The 22,409-nt window shown below is 38.7% G+C and overlaps 1 protein-coding gene across 7 annotated transcripts in view; it reads right to left on the reverse strand.

Annotated features, from left to right (window-relative positions):
* Window positions 1-22,409, reverse strand: part of CPEB3 (cytoplasmic polyadenylation element binding protein 3) — a 255,676-nt gene that overhangs the window by 102,010 nt on the left and 131,257 nt on the right. For 4 of the 7 annotated variants that reach the window (XM_033224380.1, XM_033224386.1, XM_033224343.1 and 1 more), the window contains 3 exons: window positions 20,174-20,197; window positions 5,266-5,433; window positions 3,354-3,443 (listed from right to left, as the gene is read on the reverse strand). In XM_033224380.1, coding sequence (XP_033080271.1) covers window positions 3,354-3,443; window positions 5,266-5,433; window positions 20,174-20,197 — 282 coding nt within the window. The remainder of the gene's footprint in view (window positions 1-3,353; window positions 3,444-5,265; window positions 5,434-20,173; window positions 20,198-22,409) is intronic. The other 3 variants (XM_033224394.1, XM_033224351.1, XM_033224371.1) reach the window with 1 other exon arrangement.

Raw genomic sequence — 22,409 nt, forward strand, 5'->3', positions numbered from 1 at the left:
GATTACAGGCTTGAGCCACCGCGGCCAGCCTACTGCGTATTTGTAAATAACTAAAGTATAACTGGAATGTTTATAACAGAAAGAAATGACAAATGCTTGAGGTGATGGATACCCCATTTACCCCAATGTGATTTTACTTATTGTATGCCTATATCAAAATATCTTGGCCAGGCACGGTGGCTCACACCTGTAATCCCAGCACTTTGGGAGGCCAAGGCAGGCGGATCCTGAAGTCAGGAGTTCGAGACCAGCCTGGCCAATATGGTGAAAACCTGTCTCTACTAAAAATACAAAACTTAGCTGGGTGTGGTGGCACACGCCTGTAGTCCCAGCTACTCAGGAGGCTGAGGCAGGAGAATTGCTTGAACCCGGGAGGCAGAGGTTGCAGTGAGCCGAGATCATACCACTGCACTCTAGCTAGAGCAACAGAGTGAGATGCTGTCAAAAAAAACAAAGCAAAACAAACAAACAAACAAACAAACAAAAACCTCATGTACTCCGTAAATATATTAATATATATCTACTAGGTACCTGTAAAAAATAAAAATTAAAAAAAGGAGTCTTTACAAAAAGACAAATATCCCAAAATTAAAATGGATGAAATATATAGTTAGCAAGATTAAAAAAAAAAAAAAAGTTGTCAGTTTAGCCATCAGATTGGCAAAGACTGAAAAAGCCTCAATAAAACTTAGTTTTGGGCTTGGCACGGTGACTCATGTCTGTAATCCCAGCACTTTGGGAGACCAAGGCAGGCAGATTGCTTCAGCTCAAGAGTTTGAGACCAGCCCAGGCAACACGTCAAAACCCCGTCTGTGTCAAAACTACAAAAATTAGCCAGGCGTGGTAGCACATGCCTGTGATCCCAGCTACTCGGGAGGCTAAGGTGGGAGGATCACTTGAGCCCAACAGGTGGAGATTGCAGTGAGCCAAGATTGTGTGTTCCAGCCTGGGCAACAGAGTGAGACCCTGTCTCAAAAAAATGTACATAGTTTTGCAAATTTGGTGTTATCAATGGAAACATAAATGTATATGAACCTTCTTAGTGCATTCTGGCAATCTGTATGAACATGGAATTTCGCTTTGAGAAATTTACCCAAAGAGGTAATTATAAAAGGGCAAAAAGTTGAAGGCACAAGGATATAGCAGGATTTATGAAAGAAAGCCATTGGAAGCAACTTACACGCCATCAAGAGGCTTAATTAAATAAACTAAGGTCATTAAGGATAATGTAGGTTTGTTATAGAAAGATGTTAACATTGCTAGGGAGGGAAATGTAGGTTATAAAACAGCATACATAGTATAATTCAAAATTTCACATAAATGTATATATTTATAAAGAGATTTCAGAAGGATATTTAGCAAAATGTATACAGTGATAATCCCAAGTAGAGGTAGATTGGGATAATTTCCTTTAAACATGACCACATACATGTTTATCTTCATTTTTACTTTTTACAGTGATCATCTAATGGCTTTTATCTCAGAATTATTTTTATAACTTTCTCAGCATTTTTTTGTAACTATCACTCTTAGATAATTTTTTTTTTTTTTTTTTTTTGAGAGGGAGTCTCACTCTGTCGCTCAGGCTGGAGTGCAGTGGCGTGATCTCGGCTCACTGCAACCTCTGCCTCCCCGGTTCAAGCAATTCTCTGCCTCAGCTTCCCGAGTAGCTAGGATTACAGGTACCCACCACCACGCCCGGCTAATTTTTGTATTTTTAGTAGAGACAGGGTTTCATCATCTTCACCAGGCAGGTCAGAAAAATATTTTATACATGTCGTTTTATAGAGTATGTTACTTATACCACAATGTGGTGAACACATTCATTCACTGAAAAAAAAAAAAAAAAACACTACTCTGATGCATCAAATAATTAGCATTGCTAGTAACATATTTCATACGTGTATCATTACATAATATAATACTTGCACCATAGTGTGATGAACATATTCTTTCACCGAAACAACCAGCATGATGATCATCTTTTCTGATTACTATAAACTTAATATTTTTAACTTACAAATTTTTCTGGAATTAACAAAAGAATGTTAAGAAGCAACCGCCGGGCATGGGGGCTCATGCCTGTAACCCCAGCACTTTGGAAGGCCGAGGTGGGCGGATCATGAGGTCAGGAGTTCGAGACCAGCCTGGCCAACATGGTGAAACCCTGTCTCTACCAAAAATACAAAAATTAGTCAGACCTGGTAGTGCATGCCTGTAATCCCAGCTACTCAGGAGGCTGAGACAGGAGAATGGCTTGAACCCGAGAGATGGAGGTTGCAGGAGCCGAGATCGTGCCATTGCACTCTAGCCTGGGCAACAGAGCAAGACTCTGTCTCAAAAAAAAAAAAAAAAAGAACAAGTAACTCTGTATTAACTTATTTTTGTGGGTTATAAAGAGAGTGAGCTTTGGAGAAGTACAACTGACAAAGAAACCTAATAAACCAGACATAAAAGGAAGCCACTTGCCTTCCTCAGGTTAAGCTATAATTTGATTCATTTATGAGGCACAGGAAGGACAAGTATTTTCACTCCATCTTTTTGTGCTGAGTAATATTATACAATAATATGTATCAAAAAGCCATTTATCTGAAATGAAATGTATTCTTGAAACCTATCTACAGAATGTAACAAACAAAACCTTTAACGTAAAACATTCTTCTATATAAACCTAGGAACACACCCAAGTGAATATCACCAGTAAAGTTCCCTAGATTCTGCAGAAATGACAAAGTATGAACAAAGCAATATATTTTCATGCCCTCATAAATTATCAAATGAGCCTCCCCAAAAATCATAGAAGCAGGGTCATATGGAGAGTCTTTTGCTAGTTTGCCCTCCACTCCCAAACAGGCTAAGTCACTTAAGATACAGATGTGGATAAAGATAATTTTGTACAATGCCATTCTTTAGTCACTAGGTTTCCCACGTTTGGGGTTTACAAAATCTATAAAACCATAGGGTTATGGAACGCAAATAAAATCTGACCCTAAATAATCTTTTCCTTTACCATTGCTGACATTCCTCAAAACCCTAGATCTTTTCTTTCAAAATAATGAAAATTAGCAGGAGGCTCATCAACAACAGACTCCCAGGGTCTCACTGTCAATAAAATCGGTGCCATGGAACAATCAGTGTGCTTCTGGGGAAGAGTCTCTAAGTGGAAACGTAATACACAAAAGGATGATAAACGTTAAAATGTTTTCCTAATTGGGGGAAAAATGCAACAGCTATTGAAAAAATTCAATAGCTAAAATTCAACAGCTAAATTCAACAGTAAAAGGCTGCCTTTTATTGAACTGTCATGCTATCTCTCCAACAGGCAGGCAGTGGAGACATTCTAAGAGCATTACCTTTGGGAGGAAAATACGACTTGCTTTCAGCTTTGTGAGGCCAGTCTACCACGAGAGGTCCAAACCTGCGAAAGCTGGCAGTGATCTCATCTACAAAACAAAGAAAGAATCTTAGCAAAAGAGAAAAAAATATTGCAATCAGAAAACCAGAATAGCACAAAACATGTCTTTTTAGTTTAAAAAAATGTTTTGAGGGTTGTTTTCTAAAGCATTTTTACAGAAGTGAAACCTACTAAGTGAAATACCACTGCTTGGGTGTACATTTGGTTATTCATTTTTAATCATGTAAAGTGTGTTTCTAACTATAATTCATTTCTTTTCACTGCCAAAAAACTTGACATAAAGAATTTGGAAGAAAAATATCTCATATTTAACTAAGGTGACTTCTATGTCAAATAGAAAGATTCTACAAATAGGAATGTTCTCTGATTTTTAGGAAGTAAGGTACAGAAAATATTTAAAATATGGTTTCACTTGTATGGAACCTCTAAGATTATTTAAGAAATAGATATGATTCTTTTGGGGAGGAGTAGGGGCAATAAGTAGGTAATTCCATTGGGTGATAAGAAAATGTTGACAGCCAATGCTATCTTTAATAACTACATATTACATACCCTATATAGAAAATATATCAAAAATTATAGATCAACACATTTATATTTTCCTTCTGACATATGACTCCAAGCAGAGGTTATAACCTGGCTCCTACTCAGGTTTAGGGTATCACTCTCTCAGCCATGATCTTAAGAATTGTCTTGAAGAAAATCTAATCAATAGATGAGATTAACATGAATACAAGAACAATTTGGAGGAAAATAAGCGTTCAGCTATGTATAACTTTAATGTAGTCAGTCTAAAATAACACTACTTTTTGAGACTTTTCTCCTCTCACCATGAAAAAAGGAAATCATCATAAATTAGAAGTGTGTCATAGCTAGAAAAATGCTGGAAAAACAAGACTGTTAGAATATCAGATAGTATTTTTATATCAGAACCAAAGCCTACTGGAACTAGAGTTGTTTTTTGCTTAAGTTAACTTTGTCACAATTTTATTTCATTCATCCTTTCAACAAATATTTATTGACAACTTACTGTGTGCTAAAATAAACTGGCTTTAGGCATAAGTGAACACTCACTTTTGGACTGATAGCATCTCAAAACTATTATTAAGAAAAATTCGAATTCATTTTCATTCTTTTAAAGAGGGGGATTATGCTTTTTAAAATAGGTAATTGTTTTTATTTATTTATTTACTTATGAGACAGGGTTTCACTCTGTCACCCAGGCTGGAGTTCAGTGGTGTGATCACAGCTCACTGTAACCTCAAACTCCTGAGCTCAAGTGACTTCTCACCTCAGTCTCCCAAGTAGCTGGGAGTACAGGCATGCACCACCATACCCGGCTAATCTTTTTTGTAGAGACAGGGTCTTGCTATGTTGCCCAGGCTGGTTTTGAACCCCTGGGCTCAAGTAATCCTCCCACCTTGGCCTCCCAAAGTACTGGGATTACAGGAGTGAGCCACTGCACTGGCCAGTATTTATATTAAAATGTGAGATGGTCTGGTGTGATGGACATGAGCAAAAGCTCTGGAATCTAATTGAATTTGAGTTGTAACTGCACCATCAGCTATATAACCCTGAACAAATTATTTCTCTCTGATCCTCAGTTTCCTTATCTATAAAATGGAGATGCTAGGATATCCTTATAAGACAGCTATCAGGATTAAATGAGATAATGTAACATGAAGTACTTAGTACAATAATAGACTATTACTTTCTAACCTACCAAATAGTCTCACCTCCTATACACTAAGATATAAATGTCCTAAAGTTGACTTGGAGAGGAGAGGCAGGGTCAGAACACACAAAGAACAAATTCAGCCTTTGCAAAATCATTAATGAATGCATAGTACCTTCATCAATATCAGGAGGAAGGCCTCCAACAAACACCTTTCTAGAGTAGCGTTCTACTCGTTCCCCATTTTGACAGCGAGTGGGAGAACTTAAGCCAGATGACAAGGCCTGATCGCCATGGCTGTCGTCCAGGAAGGCATCTTCAAAGGGAAAGAGAGAAGATCGACCTGAAACAAATGTGGGAGTTTCTATAATTAAAATTATTTTCTAGGACAATAAATCCTCTATTAGAAGCCCGAAGTGCAGAGAGAAGCATACAAAAAAAAAAAAGTGTCCTGAGCTGTGGCTTTTCCAAGATTACCAGGACTGAAGATTACCAGATCTAGATAACTTTTTATCATCATTTTTGTGTGAGGGTATGCACAGCCTTGGGATGACCAGATTGCTAACTAAAGAAAAAGAATCGTCCAAGTGGGCATGGTGGCTCATGTCTATAATCCCAGCACTCTGGGAGGCTGAGGTGGGTGCATCACCTGAGGTCAGGAGTTCGAGACCAGCCTGGCTAACATGGCAAAACCCTGTCTCTACTAAAAATATAAAAATTAGCCAGACATGGTGGTGCATGACTGTAATCCCGGCTACTCAGGAGGCTGAGGCAGGAGAATCGCTTGAACCCAAACCCGGGAGGTGGAGGTTGCAGTGAGCCAAGATCATGCCATTGCACTCCAGCCCGAGTGACAAGAGTGAAACTCAGTCTCAAAAAAAAAAAAAAAAAAAAAAAAGCATCAAAATTTCAGTGGTTTCCTTGCTAAAAAATCACTACATTTTACTCATTCAGTCTCTATCATAGCCACTAGGAATATATTCAGCAGCCTTTTTTTCTTTCTTTAGTCATTTCTTAAAATAAATGGACAAAGTAATCTCTATCCACAGATTTTTATCTGCTCTTTACAGTATCCTCAGAGGTTTAGTTCTAAAGAGTGGTCCTGATAGCCAAGGGAATACAAAACTGGTGACAGAGGCTGATAACTTCTTTTCTAATAGCAGAACTAAAGATCATCAAGTTTTCCTTGTCATTCCAAGCTACTCTAATTTGGAAATAAACATATGCAATAATAAAGGACAGGGTAAATAAATGAAAACACACAACTTAAGATGTGGGAGTATAAATGTGGATGTGGTTATGAAACCCTTAACCCTACTAATTTAGGCTATATTTTATATCACTCAAAAAATATATAAAAAGAAATGAAAAAAGAATTATTTTCATTAACTTTATAGCCAAATAAAGTTTGTAGAGCAAAAGTACCTACCCACTCCACATGACTATAAGATAACAGCAGTTAGAGTCAGCAGTAAATTTACCAGCAGTAAATATAATACAATAATGCCATTTGGCATTACAAAATAAAATCTAAATTTAAAATCAAATATATTTCCTGTTTGAGTCAGTGACTTCCCAGTAAAACTTTCCACTAGGTTCCACTCTAAAAATGGATCATTAGAGCACTCTAACTTTTGGGAGGGAAAAGGAAAATTCCCCTCTAAAGTAAATTCATATACTCTTAAAAAAAAAAAAAAAGAGCAGTGTCTTCCCCATTTAATCTATCCTATCTTTATTTCCCTGAAACCTAGGTTTTTGTGTCCCGTTCTATCAACAGCCCTTAGAAAAACACTGAACATGTAATTCTTTTACAAAAAAGTTAAAGTTATTAGTATAACTCTGGTTATTTCGTGAACAACCCAGTTAGTGTAAGAAAGACACTGTTTTAATGCTAGGAGTTAAATAAAAAGACCAAAGAATTTTTTGTTCAGTTTTCCCCAGCTTAGCTACAAAGAAACAGAACAAAATCTGTCATCTCATGCCACCTATCTTTTTTAGCCTGGCAGCAACAAACAATAGACAGTAAATTCTCATCCCTTGATGTTTGTTTTGATCACTGGGGGTGAAAGAAATACATTTGCAGCAACTATAAGCAAAAAGAGCTTCCCAAAAACATCCAGCGACATTCTCCTAGAGCTGACAGGTTTGCTTTATTCCATAGACCACACTCAGTGAATTACATGCCTACTCAGTGTCAGGCACATGCGCAAATCAGCATTTCCCACTGAGTGTTCCTAACTCCACCTCTTACCTTCAACACTAGTAACATTAGATACTCAGAAAACAAGAGCTGGGGAAGGGGAAAAGAAATAATCTGGGAAAAAAATGCGTATGTTATGCCTTTCCACCTCAGAAAATAAAAGGCTATGAAAAGTTCTACAGTAAAGAAACATTAACTGGCCAGGCATGGTGATTATGTCTGTAGTCCCAGCACTTTGGGAGGCCAAGGCAGGTGGATCACTTGATTCCAAGAGTTCAAGAGCAGCCTGGGCAACATGGTGAACCCCTGTCTCTACAAAAAATACAAAACTTAGCCGGCGTGGTAATGCACATCTGTAGTCCCAGCTACTGGGGAAGCTGACGTGGGAGGATCGCTTGAGTCCAGGAGGTAGAGGTTGCAGTGAGCTGAGACCACACCACTGCACACCAGCCTGGGTGACACAGTGAGACCCCATCTCAAAATAAAAAAACAACATTGCCAGGCGCGGTGGCTCATGCTTGTAACCTCAGCACTTTGGGAGGCCGAGGCGGGCGGATCATGAGGTCAGGAGATCGAGACCACAGTGAAATCCCGTCTCTATTAAAAATACAAAAAATTAGCTGAGCGTGGTGGTGGGCACCTGTAGTCCCAGTTACTCGGAGATGCTGAGGCAGGAGAATGGCCTGAACCCAGGAGGCGGAGCTTGCAGTGAGCCGAGATCGCGCCACTGCACTCCAGCCTGGGCACAGAGCGAGATTCCATCTCAAAAAAAAAAAAAAAAACCCAACATTAACTTACTCCAGCATTACCCAGATGTTAAAGTAACCCTTCACTATACAAAACTCAGTGGAAAACACTTGAGGAAATATTCACCCATATTTCAGTGACACCAAACAAATAAGATACTTCCTTGCCAAAGGAATCACAGTCTGGTGGGGGAGACAGGCAAGTACATATATAATTATTATGCTAAGAGAAGACTTTACCAAGCGACACAAGAGCACAGTTTACTACCCTCCTGGAGATTGGCGGGGAGAGAATTTTACAGTATTTTCACAGGAGGGCAATTTTGAGCAGAATCTTGTCAGAGTGGGAATTTCTGAAGTAAAAGAACAAGAAGCCAGAGAGCAAGTACTGTCAAAACAGCTCTTGATCTTTCCCTCCAAAACTGCTCCTTCTCTAGTAGTTCCTAAACTCTCAATAAAAATGCTGATTATCCACACTGGATTCAATCCAGAAACCTAGAAATCATCCTTGACATCTCCCTTTCTCTTATACTCCATGTCAAATCCATCTCTCACTAAGTCCTGCCAATTCAAGCAGACTAAATAGTCTGTTTAGTCTACTGACTTCTACCTTGTACCCCACAATGCTTTCTCCACAGAACAGCCAAAGGTACCACTGTCAAACATTAATTTGAACATGTAAGCACAGTCCTCATCCCATCCTCAAAAGCCCTCAATGATTTCCCACTACTTTTTGGATAAAGTACAAAAACATAACTGTCAACTGCAAGGCCTCTGCACATGTCTTCTACATCACAGTTGCTGCTTCTCCCTCTTGCTCACTAACTGCCAATCACACAGACCTCCTTCGTATTTCCGATTATTCCTCCTTGCTGCAGGCCATAAGAACAATGTGTTCCCTCTACCTAAAACAAACATACCCTTTTCAACTCTCCAATTTTCTAATTAATTCCTATTAATTCTTCAGGTCTCAGCTGAAAAGTCTTCCTCAGGTCAAACTCTCCTAAGCCTTTAGATTAGGTTAGATTCCCTTTTCTATCCACACACAGCCCCCTGTACTTCTCCTTCGTAACACTTTCCCCAAGGACCATTATGCCATTTAGGTGTGTTTTTATTGAGTATCTCTTTCCCTAACCCTATTAAATTGTAAACTCTATTAGGATGGGACCAATTTAATCTTGTTTACCACTGTATCTTCCTGCCCTAATTAGGTCACATAAAAGGCACACCAAAAATGTTAAATGTGAGGCAGCATCCAGGGAAGGAAAACAGTATGTGCAAAGGCATGTGGCTGCAAATCTATGATGAAAGAGAATACACAGGTGTGAGAATGACAGAGATGTAACCATGTCCCAGAAAACTGAGACCTTTCCTATTGCTTTTATTTGGTCAGGCATTAATGTTCTACATTACAAAATGGAAAAAATTATTTTCCCACTTTTCAAATTTAATATTTATTTGAATACTGTTTTTTTGTTTTGTTTTGTTGTTGTTTTTTTTGTTTTGTTTTTTGTTTTTGAGACACAGTCTCGCTCTGTCACCCAAGCAAGAGTGCAGTGGCACAATCTTGGCTCACTGCCACCTCTGCTTCCCAGGTTCAAAGGATTCTTCTGCCTCAGCCTCCCCAGTAGCTGGGATTACAGGCATGTGCCACCACACCCGGCTTATTTTTCTATTTTTAGTAGAGACAGGGTTTTGCCAAGTTGGCCAGACTGGTCTCGAACTCCTGATCTCAAGTGATCTGCCTCTCTCTGCCTCCCAAAGTGCTGGGATTACAGGTGTGAGCCACTGTGCCCAGCTCTAATACTAGCTTTTTTTGAACTACACTAACTCCATACAGACCATTGATAGTCTCACCTAATCCATCTTCTGTCCTGTCAGAATGACTTCTCTAAGATATCTGTGACCATGTTAGTCCTCTAACCAAAATCCTACCATAACTTATATTACTTCCACCAACATTTTGAACTCAGGGAGAGGGTGGATGAGGTGAGAGTCTGAAGAAATCTGTGACTGTCCAGATGAGACATGAGGAAGTCTTGAATCAGAGCAGTGAAAGAGAAAAGAAGCAGATGTGGAAGACATTCTGGCACAAAAAGAACCTTCTGCATGGTCAACATAACCACAGCTCGGAGTATTTTGGCAAAGAAAACAAAATCAAGAGTTGTAAAAATTTGGACAGTTTTATTAAGTGGTTATGGGTAATTAAGAAATTTCCCAAGGTTTTAAAACCAAACCTCTGTCTTACTATTAGTATTTAGAGTACTAGAGACTTTAGCAATAAAATAAAGTTACCCTTGGAAATGAAACTGCTAAGAACTAATGCATAAATGATATTTCTCTAAGTGTGGATAATAATTAAGAATATAGGTATGAGAGCCCAATCCCTAGATCTACTAATCTGAATCTGTGGGGGTCAGGCTTGAAAATCTGAATTTGCACAAATTTCCCCAGTGATTCCTATACTCAAGTTTAAGAATCACTGAGGTGGAGATCATTTGTCTGCTACAGGCAGTCATTGAGAGATATTTTGTGTGAAGTATATGCAGCCCTGGGAAATATCCAAGTTCAATCAAGTTAAGGAAAGTATATTCTCAACACTGGAATGTAAAATCTGTAACCTACTCATCCTTACTGTAACGTGACTGCCTGAAGTGCTGGCAGAACAAAAAGTCTGTAGAAAGGATTTAAAAGACAGAATTGTAGAGTAACAGCTTGTAGTGTTTACCCAGTGCAGACCAACAGGAGATACAATAACTTTATCATACTATGTAGGCTTATTCCTCCAGGGGACAGAATGGTTCACCTGGTATTTCCAGAGCTTGAAAATAATCTATTTCCCTCTGCTCTCTCTCTCTTTTTTTTTAAATATAGAGATGGGTCTCACCAGGTTGCCCGGGTTGGTCTTGAACTCCTGGGCTCTAGTTATCTTCCTGCTTGGGCCTCCCAAAGTGCTGGGATCACAGGCATGAGCCACCACTTCTGGCCCCTCTGCTCTTATTATAAGCTCCTGAAGGACTATTGTTAAATTCAGGACTCTGCTATTGTGAAGGGGTGACTCTTGAGCTTGTAGACAGTCAGTTACTGAAATTTTATTTCTATATGCATCCAGCTCCATGAGAAAACTGGTATTCTGATTTGTCCAGTAATCCCTTGTGAGGATGGTATTCATGCATTCAGTTGATTGGCAGAAATCCATCTCCAAAACAAATCATCCCTGAGAAGTCGGGAAAAGTTTAGTTCCTGGACATGTGTTACCAGAAACTGAAAATTTAAGAGGCTGCACCTAAATTGTGCCCCAGGAGGAGTCTTGCTTCACTAACTAGCATCTCTCTGACATATTTCTTTTTTTTAAGGAAAACATTTCCAAGACCAAAATGTGTTAAGCAAGCCACATTACTTATCAAAAATTATATTTCTATGTGAGGAGAATATAAACCTGCTTTAGAACACCATGATACTGCCACATAAAGTACGTATATTCAATATTTCAATAAAAGCAGGAGAAAGGTTTCTCAAATGCTGCAAGTTGGCCATTTGGCTTTCCACCAATGGTCTGGTTCTCTGATATCTATTTCAATTACTATCTATAATTAGTTTTTGGTCCAGTAATTGGACAAATCATCTCTGAATGTGGAGATTTGCTTAAAACCAAACGAGCTTGCAGGAAAAGTGCCAAATAGAAGACTTGCAAAGCATTAGTTAAGCATGGAAGGCTTGTCCAAGATAATTCCTCCCCAGAAGGTTCCCTTTCCTTCAGCAAATGATGGAAAAACAAAAGTCCATTGGCCAAACTATGCTGTCAAAGCTGCTGGGACCTCACCTCTGAGCTCCCACCAAGGCCTCTGCCATCACTCCAACAGCTCCAGGGTACCTCTGGCCCAGCACTTCTATTCCAAGACTGACTCTTTTCATTTTAGTCTTGCAAGTAGCTCAGAAATCGGTCACTTTGGGGGTTTAAGAAAAAGGAATTATGAGGCATAACTCCCTCATAAAATACATATATATTCCCTAGAAGTCAAGATAGGTTCCAGCCTAGTGTCCAATATGTGATTTTGAACAAAAAACATTTCACTTATGGTCTCATTTGCATAATGAGAGAGTTTAACTAGATGACAGGCTTTCAGATCCCTGGGGACAGGAGAATCCCTTTTATTACACAGAAATCTTACATAAATATAGATTTACTTCATATTAATATCTGGTATTTCTTAGGCATCACAAACTTAATGTGTTTACAAGTGAACTTTTGACATCTACCTTAAACTTATTATCTCCCAGTCCCATTTCAATATGTGGCATTACAATTAACCCAATCACTCAAGCCAGAATCTCAAAATCATTTTTGAGTTTTCCTTCTTTTTTTTTTTTTTTAATTTTTTAATTTTTTTTTTTATTATTATACTTTAAGTTCTAGGGTACATGTGCATAACGTGCAGGCTTGTCACATATGTATACTTGTGCCATGTTGGTGTGCTGCACCCATCAACTCGTCAGCACCCATCAATTCATCATTTATATCAGGTATAACTCCCAATGCAATCCCTCCCCCCTACCCCCTCCCCATGATAGGCCCCAGTGTGTGATGTTCCCCTTCCCGAGTCCAAGTGATCTCATTGTTCAGTTCCCACCTATGAGTGAGAACATGCGGTGTTTGGTTTTCTGTTCTTGTGATAGTTTGCTAAGAATGACGGTTTCCAGCTGCATCCATGTCCCTACAAAGGACGCAAACTCATCCTTTTTTATGGCTGCATAGTATTCCATGGTGTATATGTGCCACATTTTCTTAATCCAGTCTGTCACTGATGGACATTTGGGTTGATTCCAAGTCTTTGCTATTGTGAATAGTGCCGCAATAAACATAAGTGTGCATGTGTCTTTATAGCAGCATGATTTATAATCCTTTGGGTATACACCCAGTAGTGGGATGGCTGGGTCATATGGTACATCTAGTTCTAGATCCTTGAGGAATTGCCATACTGTTTTCCATAATGGTTGAACTAGTTTACAATCCCACCAACAGTGTAAAAGTGTTCCTATTTCTCCACATCCTCTCCAACACCTGTTGTTTCCTGACTTCTTAATGATTGCCATTCTAACTGGTATGAGATGGTATCTCATTGTGGTTTTGATTTGCATTTCTCTGATGGCGAGTGATGATGAGCATTTTTTCATGTGTCTGTTGGCTGTATGAATGTCTTCTTTGGAGAAATGTCTGTTCATATCCTTTGCCCACTTTTTGATGGGGTTGTTTGTTTTTTTCTTGTATATTTGTTTGAGTTCTTTGTAGATTCTGGATATTAGCCCTTTGTGAGATGAGTAGATTGCAAAATTTTCTCCCATTCTGTAGGTTACCTGTTCACTCTGATGGTAGTTTCTTTTGCTGTGCAGAAGCTCCTTAGTTTAATTAGATCCCATTTGTCAATTTTTGCTTTTGCTGCCGTTGCTTTTGGTGTTTTAGACATGAAGTCCTTGCCCATGCCCATGTCCTAAATGGTATTACCTAGGTTTTCTTCTAGGGTTTTTATGGTATTAGGTCTAACATTTAAGTCTCTAATCCATCTCCAAGGTTAATTCAGCAACCTGACACCACCTGTTAAATGCTACTGTTGATCCCATTCTCCAAGATACATCTTTAATTTGTTCACTTCTCTCCAACTCCACTGCCATCACCCTATCCTAACTATCCTCATCTCATGCCTAACATCACCTCCTAACTAGGCAACCCACTTCTCTTTCCACTCCACTCCAAATAGCAACTAGATGTGCTCTTTTAAAAAACACAAATCCAATCATTTAACCTTGCTTTAAAGTTTCAAAGATTTCCTCTTGTACTCGGACCAAGTTCAAAATCCTTACCAGGAGCTAATATCCAGCAAGATCAGATTCTCTTTCCTTCCTCCAAACTCATCTTAAGACATACTCCTCCAAAACCTACCAAGCATCAGCCATTCTAGGCTTCCTCAAAGTAAGCCCTTTCTTGCCTCAAGCCTTTTTATTTTAAAGAAACATGACTTTTTCAAAATATAATTCTCATATTATACAATTGATCCATTTAATCCAAATTGATCCATTTAATCCATTAGCAGTCCCTCTTCATTTTCCCCCAACCTCTCAGCCCTAGGCAACCACTAATCTCCGTTTTGTCTCAATAAATCTGTCTATTCTGGACACTTCATATAAACGGTATCATACAAATATGTGACTTTTGAGATTGGCTTCTTTCACTTAGTGTAATGTTTTCAAGGTTTACGTTGCAGCATGTATCTGTACTTTGCCTCAAGCCTTTTACAAATGCAGTTCCTTCCACCTTCCCCTTTTAAACTACCTATCTGTCTCATAATATCTGAAATTCCCTTTAAAATATTCCCGGGGAGAGGCCAGGCGCGGTGGCTCAACCCTGTAATCCCAGCACTTTGGGAGGCCGAGACGGGCGGATCACGAGGTCAGGAGATCGAGACCATCCTGGCTAACACGGTGAAACCCCGTCTCTACTAAAAATACAAAAACTAGCCGGGCGAGGTGGCGGTGCCTGTAGTCCCAGCTACTCGGGAGGCTGAGGCAGGAGAATGGCGTAAACCCGGGAGGCGGAGCTTGCAGTGAGCTGAGATCTGGCCACTGCACTCAAGCCTGGGCGACAGAGCGAGACTCCGCCTCAAAAAAAAAATGAAAAATAAAATATTCCCGGGGAGAAAGGGAAGAGAATATATGAAACAAAACTGGCAAAATGCTGATAATAATTGAAGCTGATGATGGATATATTGGTGGTCATTAAAGTATTCTATATTTGTATATATTTGAAAATTTCCTTAATAATAAAAAAGTTTTAGATAGCTGTCCCTCCATCCTTTCAGTTTGTTTAAATATCACCTCTTCAGAGCTGACCTCCCTACCTTGGAGGGACTCCCCTATTCTTTTCTGCCTAGTATTTATCACGACTGTTAAGAATAAAAATATTAGTTTCACTTATCTATTGTCTCTCTCCCTACTAGAGTGACCATTGAGCAATGTCAGAGACCACATCTGAAGTCTAGTACAGTATAGGTATGAAAACACTTAATGAGCAAAATCTGGGTGGAAGGCCCAGAAAATCCCTCCTTCAGTCTTTCTTTTGGTCCCTCCCAGATTAACTTCCCATAAAAGTGAAAAACTAGTCATCTTCCCCTCACTATTGTCTGTGCTCAAATTTTCCTATTACTATGAGCAGTAACATTTTCAGATATTATAACCATGAACATTCAGAAAATTCTCCGATTCATGTCCATGTTTTATTCTAGAATCATCCATACCCTTAAACAAGCAAGCTCATACAACTGGGTTTGAATGCTTCTAGCATGGTCTCACTGGAATAGCTGATCTCTCTTCCCTTAAGCAGGCTTTTGACAGAAATACTCAACATCAACTCAGCACACAAGTTTGTCTGATTGGATTGTAGAACTTTTGTTATCAATTAAGTAACCAATTTATATCAATATATTTTTATGAACTAAATATATGCAGGAGTACATTTATAACAGTAACTCTAATCATTCTTTGTATTTTTCCATTTGCATTGTTAAAAGGACCTTTTATATTCTCCTTAGTGATCTATAACTAGGAAATTCTGTTAAACATCAAAAATACTGGCATGGGCCAGGTATGGTGGCTCACGCCTATAATCCCAGCACTTTGGGAGGCTGGGGTGGGCAGATCCCCTGGGGTCAGGAGTTCGAGACCAGCCTGGCCAACAAGGAGAAATCCCATCTCTACTAAAAATACAAAAACTAGCCAGGCATGGTGGTGCGTGCCTGTAATCCCAGCTACTCAGGGGGGCTGAGGCAGAAGAATTGCTTGAACTCGGGAAAGCGGAGGTTGCAGTGAGCCGAGATCGCGCCACTGTACTCAAGCCTGGGCAATGAAGCGAGACTCCATCTCAAAAAGCAGAAAACAAAAACAAAAATACTGGCATAGCCAACATGTCTACTTATGGACAAGAGTGTCACGGAGACCATAAAAACTCATGTAAATGAAAAGCACAATATATATTAAATATGTAGGCAAAAATCTTAAATGACACTACCTGGTAGACTAGTTGTATTTTCTCATTTGCATTGTTAAAAGGACCTTTCATATTCTCCTTACTGCTCTATAACTAGGAAATTCTGTTAAACATCAAAAATACTGGCATAGCCACCATGTCTACTTATGGACAAGAGTTTCATGGAGACCATAAAAATTCATTCTCATGTGAAATGAAAAGCACAGCATATATTAAATGTGTAGGCAAAAGTCTTAAATGACACTACCTGGTAGACTAGTTTCTAATAGGGGTGGCAGTTGTATAGCAGGACACATATTAAAGCTTATCAAAGGCAGAATACCACCAAAGAAAAATGATGAGATTCTTTGGTGTGATTCTTATTCCACAAATGAAATCAAGGTTTGTCTACTGGAACAAAATAAAAAGATATAAATTGGGTATTTTTAAACTATATATAACTGACATTTATTTTCAAATCTTATTCTTTCACATATAATTCTTCTCATTTCTCATTATTATTGCTTCAACTATATTACTAGAAGCACTTGGTTTGCTAAGAGTCTACCTTCAATGCCCCCATCCAAGCCTTGAGCCGATGTTCAAGTTATCTCCTGCTTTCATTACTTTATCATAAAACCCTCTTTCTAAAGCCTGACAATGTCTGTGTCCAGGAGTTTCACCTTCTGTTTCAAAAACATTCATTAAAGCAGCATAAATCGTCTTACTACCAGCTTCTCCTCTCCAGCTGGCCCCACAGCATACACTCAGAGATATGTACTCTAAGCATCTGGTCATGGCAATCTCATCTTTAAGCTTTCTTCTAAGGAGAAACACGTACTAGAATGCCTTGCTTCCCATTCCTATTCCATTGTCCAAATAGGTCCTGAAATTCTACTTATCCCAGGAAACTTTTCCACACTTATCAGGAGAGGTGTAAAAGTTCACTGGCCGATAGAACTCAAAACTTTCACATACATTACATTCCCTTTATTTCTGTTCCTAGAAAATTTACCAACATGGCCAGGTGCGGTGGCTCATGTCTGTAATCCCAGCACGTTGGGAGATGGGTGGATGGCTTGAGGCCAGGAGTTCAGGACCAGCCTAGCCAATATGGTAAAACCTCATGTCTACTAAAAATACAAAAATTAGCCAGGTACAGTGGTGCAAGCTTGTAGTCCCAGCTACTTGGGAGGCTGAGGCAGGAGAATTGCTTAAACCCATTAGGCAGAGGTTGCAGTGAGCCAAGATTATGTCACTGCACTCCAGCCTGGGCAACAAAGTGAGACTCTGTCTCAAAAAAAGAAAAAAGTTTACCAACATGTTTATGTAACACGTAGAAAATGAGCTATAGCTCCAGTTCTATTCCTAATCATAGGTAGAGGGAAGTAACATACATCAGCAAGCTTAATTTTATGCTTTTTGGGCAAGCCTAAATGTTAATTAGAGGAAAGGGATCAAAAATTAATTTAATCCCTGATCACATGAAAAAATAAGCATGAGGAAGTCTGCCAATTCATCAGAAGTATATTATGTAGAGTTGGCTCAAATGAACACATTTCAGAGAATGAGCGTTCTAGATATGAGATCTAGACATGCTTCATCCCATATGGTTATATCATTACATTTAAGGAAGACGACTTCGTTTTCAGCTTTGAAAATGAAAGACTTATTGAAAACATGGACAAAACATTTTCTGTCCATTCTTTTTTATTACAGAAAGCCAACATTCAGTCTTTTAGCATTTGTGCTTCTCTCTCTATCATTCTCTTCTTCATCTATACCTATCAAACTGCAGACCAAGAGCAGAGACCAAGTTATTCTAGGAAATATTTAGTATAGTACCTCATACAAAGAAGATAGTGACTTCTGAGAACAAGAAAATCAACCTCACAAATAGATAGGGAGAAAGTAAAATGAAAAAAGGATGAGTATTTTTTTCAGAAGCTTGGAAACTATAGGCAACTTTATATTCTTGATGTATAGTATTAATATGCTATTATTTACAAAAATAAAATAATTTTTAAAAAATATGATGTCAACTTCTGCTCTGCATAAATGTAGGGTGTTATTTCAAAATAATCCTTATCAATAAGCACTTAATAAGTGCTAACTATACATACGACCCAGTGTTAGGCACTAGAGACAACTATCCTCAAAGAACTTATCCCAGTTGAAGAATCAGGGCATACAGAAAAGGCAGGAAAAATACAAGACAACAGAATCAGAGGAAAACACGGTCTGCAAGGAACTGGGGAAGGCTTCCTGGAAAGGGTAAGGTTTGAACTAGTAAAATAAGGATAGTCCTTAGATACGTAGATGAAAGGAAGGGTGACCTATATGGCCAGACAGTGGGAAAGCAAATAGACTGGTCAGGGGAAGATGAGGTGAGAAAAATGAAGATAATGAGGTTGGTGAAAGAGGCAGAGGCCAGATCATGGGGACCCAGAATTGAGAATGGGGTTGACATAGACCAAGTGGTGTTTCAGAAAGATGAAGCTGTAGAAATGGAACAGGAGAAATAAAAATAGCAGAAATGAGAAGGACAAAACCTGAGAAAACTAGAGGGAAAAACTTGAAAAGATCTGGTGACTGATTAGCACGTGAGAAGAGGAAAAGTCAGTCCCTGCTGTCCATTCTCCAAATGGTGTCTATTTTCTATATAAAATAGTCCATTTCCTTTTTTTTCCTGACAGTGATCATTTTTCTGGCAACATGAAACAAATATGGTACAAAATATGTCTTAATAACATTATTTCTAGGCTTTAACTTTTTTAAATTTAAAAAGGCAATAAAATTTAATATTTATTTCCACAGATAGAAAATAATCATTTACACAAATGTTTTTCCACATGATGATGAAAAGCAAAAGGACTGTATGATCCACTGTACATACATATTAGCTTCTGCCAATAGTCACTCATTCAACAAATATTTGCTGTGAAATAAATGATAAAAGTACTGTTTGGATAAGCATAGGCAGAGAAGATTTTTAATATTTTTTTAAAATAGCATAATAAAATACAATGAATTTAGCATCATTATCTTCTCTTCATGACAACTACAAAGTCAGAGACAGCCTGATGAATGGTAAACATTAGCAAATAAAGAGCCAAAAGACACAGATTGTGATCTTGACTCTGGCTTTAACTTGGTCACACAGCAAGTCAATTACTACTTCTCCTTCAGCTTCTGCAAATGAGCACCAAAGTAACTTACATTTGTGGAATACTTTTAATTTACATGGATAGCTTTTCATTTCCCTTTTTTTTTTTTTTTTTTAACTAGAACTTTACTAATACTCTGAAGTAGGACAAGACTGGTTTTATTACCTCATAATTTACAGATAAGCATACCAAATCTAAATGATAAGTCAGTGATTACACCTACATGTCTGACCCTAAGTCCCATATGCTTTCGACTACATCCGGCTTCTCCTAGCTACTTCATAAAATTATTTGAAAAAACTACAGATATAGGAAATGCTTTAGAACAGTTACAGCATTACACAAATGAAAGTCGTATTGTTTCGTTTGGGTATGACCAGGAGAGAATGCAGGTTTTATGGGGCCCAAAACCTATTTTGGGGTCCCTCTTTAAGAAAAAGAATACAAAAATTAGGTAGACTTTGGAAGGAGTCTAAGCAAGTGAGAGGCCCTGAAACTTAAGCTTCATTGACCTCCGGCATAAATCTGACTCTGAATATAACAGAAAAAAATTCACCAGCCAATCTAATCAGATCAAGAATTGCCCTCCAAAACCAAGTTCTGCCTTCTAAGTTGTACGAAAAGAACACAATGAATACAGGGCAGAAAAATATATATGCGTGGCCTTTATTTCCTCATGTTTATTCACAATAAGCTATATAACAAAAAACTTTAAGGAGAAATAGTTTTTGCTATATCTTTTTTATAATTAAAAGAACAAATTACCAACTAATGACAAAAAGTAATTTTAATGAAAGTGATAAATTATTTTACTAAAATAAGATAGAACATCACACCATACAATAATTATTGTTTTACACACACACAGGTATAAATACACACACACATAAACACACTCATATTTACTCACAATTTGGCAAGCAAAAGATCTCATTAAAAAAAAAAAAATTTACCTCGTCTCCGCCCATAGCTCCTGGCTGCATGTAAACACAGAAGAAAACCATGGGTATTTGTATCAAAATGGTGAATTTAGAAATTAAAAAAAAATTCACACAAAGCTTTTCTATGTATTCTTGGAATTATTTAATTGATATGAAGATACTGTTCAACTTGACTGCAAACACTATATTTTTTTAAAAAACCTTTATGAAGTACAAGCTAAAGCACAATCTTAAAAAGAAATTTATCTGGATATGGCAGCCACTGAAACAGATACAATAGATGTTTCAGAAGTCTTATGAGGGTTTATATTGGAGCCTGTTATCTATATCAGACATAGAGTACTTTAAAAAACTGATTTATAAATCTTCATTTGTACTTTATCTTACCACCAGATAAGAAAAAATTATTCATTCTAAATAACTAAAAACTGTACCATGCGGTGGTCACTCTGAATTTCTTACTACACACACATTCCCCCTAAACACACACACACTCTCTCTCTCTTCATAGATTCCCCTGAAAAATGTACAGAAATTTCATATAACTAGCTGTTACTTTACAGAATGTGTTTCTGTACAATTTTCAGTAAAGTTTCTCTTACTCTCTCCATTTACTTTTCATTCAGTATTACAGATGGGGGAATGTAGTATCTTTTTGATCTACAAAACGAACTGCAAAAGTAAAATGAGATTAAGGCACTGGGTCCACCTCAGGCCATGCTTAATAATACAGTGCTATAAAGGTTTTCTTCCTCTTTAAAACTCCAGCCCTATAGAATGTATTGTTATAGTGTTTAATAGAGCTAGACTGTGGTACCATGTATCGCTAAAGATCCTGTCATGTAAAATGATTTTCAGAGTGGAAAGTTTCTCAAATTTGAAACCTCAGTTTCCGGTTTTTTTTTTTTTTTTTTTTTTTCTGAGATGGAGTCTTGCTCATTGCCCAGGTTGGAGTGCAGTGGTGCGATCTCAGCTTACAGCAAGCTCCGCCTCCCAGGTTCACGCCATTCTCCTGTCTCAGCCTCCCGAGTAGCTGGGACTACAGGCGCCCACCACCACGCCTGGCTAATTTTTTGTATTTCTATCTCCTGACCTCGTGATCTGCCCGCCTCAGCCTCCCAAAGCCCTGGGATGACAGGCGTGAGCCACCACACCCGGCCAGGTTCTATTTTTTAAAACGATTTAGAGCTTAATCCATTTCTTAAAAGCATAACAGGCTGGGTGTGGTGGCTCACACCTGTAATCTCAGCACTTTGGGAGGCCAAGGCAGGAAGATTGTTTGAGGTCAGAAGTTTGAGATCAGCCTGGCAAACATGGTGAAACCTCATCTCTGCTAAAAATACAAAAAATTAGCTGGGCATGGTAGCGCATGCCTGTAATTCCAGCTACTCAGGAGGCTGAGACAGAAGAATCGCTTCAACCTGGGAGGTAGGGTTTGCAGTGAGCTGAGATCACACCACTGCACTCCAGCCTGGGCGACAGAGCAAGACTCTGTCTCAAAATAAATAAATAAAATTAAATAAGTAAATAAATAAAAGTGTGAAATGTCACACAACTAGCTTATACTGAAGAAGGAAGATACTTTGGGGTTATATTTACAGTGTATTATGTTAAGCATTAAAGAAAACTATTTCTGACCGGGCACAGTGGCTCACGTTTCTAATCCCAGCACTTTGGGAGGCCAAGGCGGGCAGATCACCTGAGGTCAGGAGTTTGAGACCAGCCTGGCCAACATGGTGAAACCACATCTCTACTAAAAATACAAAAATTAGCCAGGCGTGATGGCAGGCGCCTGTAGTCCCAGCTACTCAGGAGACTGAGGCAGGAGAATTGCTTGAACCCAGGAGGTGGAGGTTGCAGTGAGCCAAAATCACGCCTCTGCACTCCAGTTTGGGTGACAGAGCGAGACTCCATCTCAAAAAAAAAAAAAAAGAAAGAAAGAGGCCAGGCGCGGTGGCTCACACCTGTAACCCCAGCACTTTGGGAGGCTGAGGCAGGCAGATCACAAGGTCAGAAGATCGAGACCATCCTAGCTAACATAGCGAAACCCCGTCTCTACTAAAAATACAAAAAAATTAGCCAGGCATGGTGGTGAGCGCCTGTAGTCCCAGCTACTCGGAAGGCTGAGGCAGGAGAATGGAGTGAACCCAAGAGGCGGAGCTTGCAATGAGCCGAGATTGTGCCACTGCTCTCCAGCCTGGGCACCAGAGCAAGACTCCGTCTCGAGAAAAAAAAAGAAAAGAAAAGA

Source organism: Trachypithecus francoisi, unplaced genomic scaffold, assembly GCF_009764315.1.
Source record: "Trachypithecus francoisi isolate TF-2019V2 unplaced genomic scaffold, Tfra_2.0 Contig01436, whole genome shotgun sequence".
Classification (NCBI taxonomy): Eukaryota; Metazoa; Chordata; class Mammalia; order Primates; family Cercopithecidae; genus Trachypithecus; species Trachypithecus francoisi.